Source organism: Aphanomyces invadans (genome assembly GCF_000520115.1).
Source record: "Aphanomyces invadans strain NJM9701 unplaced genomic scaffold supercont1.27, whole genome shotgun sequence".
In the NCBI taxonomy this organism is placed as follows: Eukaryota; Oomycota; class Saprolegniomycetes; order Saprolegniales; family Verrucalvaceae; genus Aphanomyces; species Aphanomyces invadans.
The window spans coordinates 709,229-710,219 of NW_008580172.1; the positions used below are offsets into that span (position 1 = coordinate 709,229).

General features: G+C 59.8%; 1 protein-coding gene across 1 annotated transcript; it reads left to right on the top strand.

Annotated features, from left to right (window-relative positions):
* Positions 1–172: 172 nt before the first annotated feature.
* On the top strand, positions 173–822 carry H310_10742 (hypothetical protein; the record flags this gene model as incomplete). The annotated part of the gene is made up of 2 exons (XM_008877194.1): positions 173–421; positions 508–822. 2 exons carry the CDS (start codon positions 173–175, stop codon positions 820–822), a joined length of 564 nt encoding a protein of 187 aa, XP_008875416.1.
* Between the last annotated feature and the right edge of the window lie 169 nt (positions 823–991).

Consider the following 991-nt stretch of genomic DNA (forward strand, 5'->3'; position numbering starts at 1 on the left):
GAGTGGATTCGGAAGGGATCGCGTCCAACGGTGAAGGATTTGGTCGGGGGGCTCATGCGCCTCGGGGAGGTTGGCGCTCGCCATCGCGAGAGTCAGCAATGTCCGAGTGCTCTTAGCCTTGCTCTCGTCCTTACGAGTCGAGCGCCACGCCTTCATGCCCACGTCACCAAGCATGTCCCGTGACCTGTTGAACGGCGAGCGCGCCATGCACGGCGGATCATTTTGCGTGTCGTACCACGGGAGGGTGCTCGGAAACGCAAGGCCGATACGAGTGTTTCGTGCGCAGGACCCAGTCAACCACGAGCGCGTCATGCCCAAAGCCAGGAGGATCGCAAGCCAGCTGACCCGACAGATGTGCGGCAGGCATCAAGTCTCGATCCCTCCATCATCAGGAAGCACAGTCGAAGCTGTCAAAGGTCAGGTCCAAGCATGATGCTTTGGACCTGACCGTCGAGCACTGCACCGTTCGACCAAACGTCGACCAACATGACGTCGCACTTGCTTTAGGTCATCTTGCGAATTGCCATGAACCTGTCGATTGTGTTTGCACTAGCCGTGGGCGCGACGTTGGCATCTGCGGCCGCCCCCCTTGCCAATCCTGCGGCCCCCCCTTCGGACGCACCCCAACCGCTGGCGTTGACTCGCGACAGAGAGTGGTGGATGCGCCCCATCTACCGCCCCATCGTCGTGCTTCCCCCGCCCATCGTGTATCGTCCAGTGTACCGCCCTGTCGTCGTCGTGCGCCGCCCAATTTTGCGAGGGTGGGAAGGCACGTCGGATCAAGTTGCCTCGAGCAGCAAGGAGAAGTACGTGCCTGCTTGAATCCCGTCAATGCACGGTGGAGTCAACAAACTATAACCTGCTTCATGACAAAATGGATATCCTTCACACGCCCTTCCAGCCTGGATGTATGAGCACGCATGCGACGGCATGTACGCCTCGTTTGGCATCCAGGACGCGTTGTGGTATGTGCAGGTCGCATCGCGTCGAG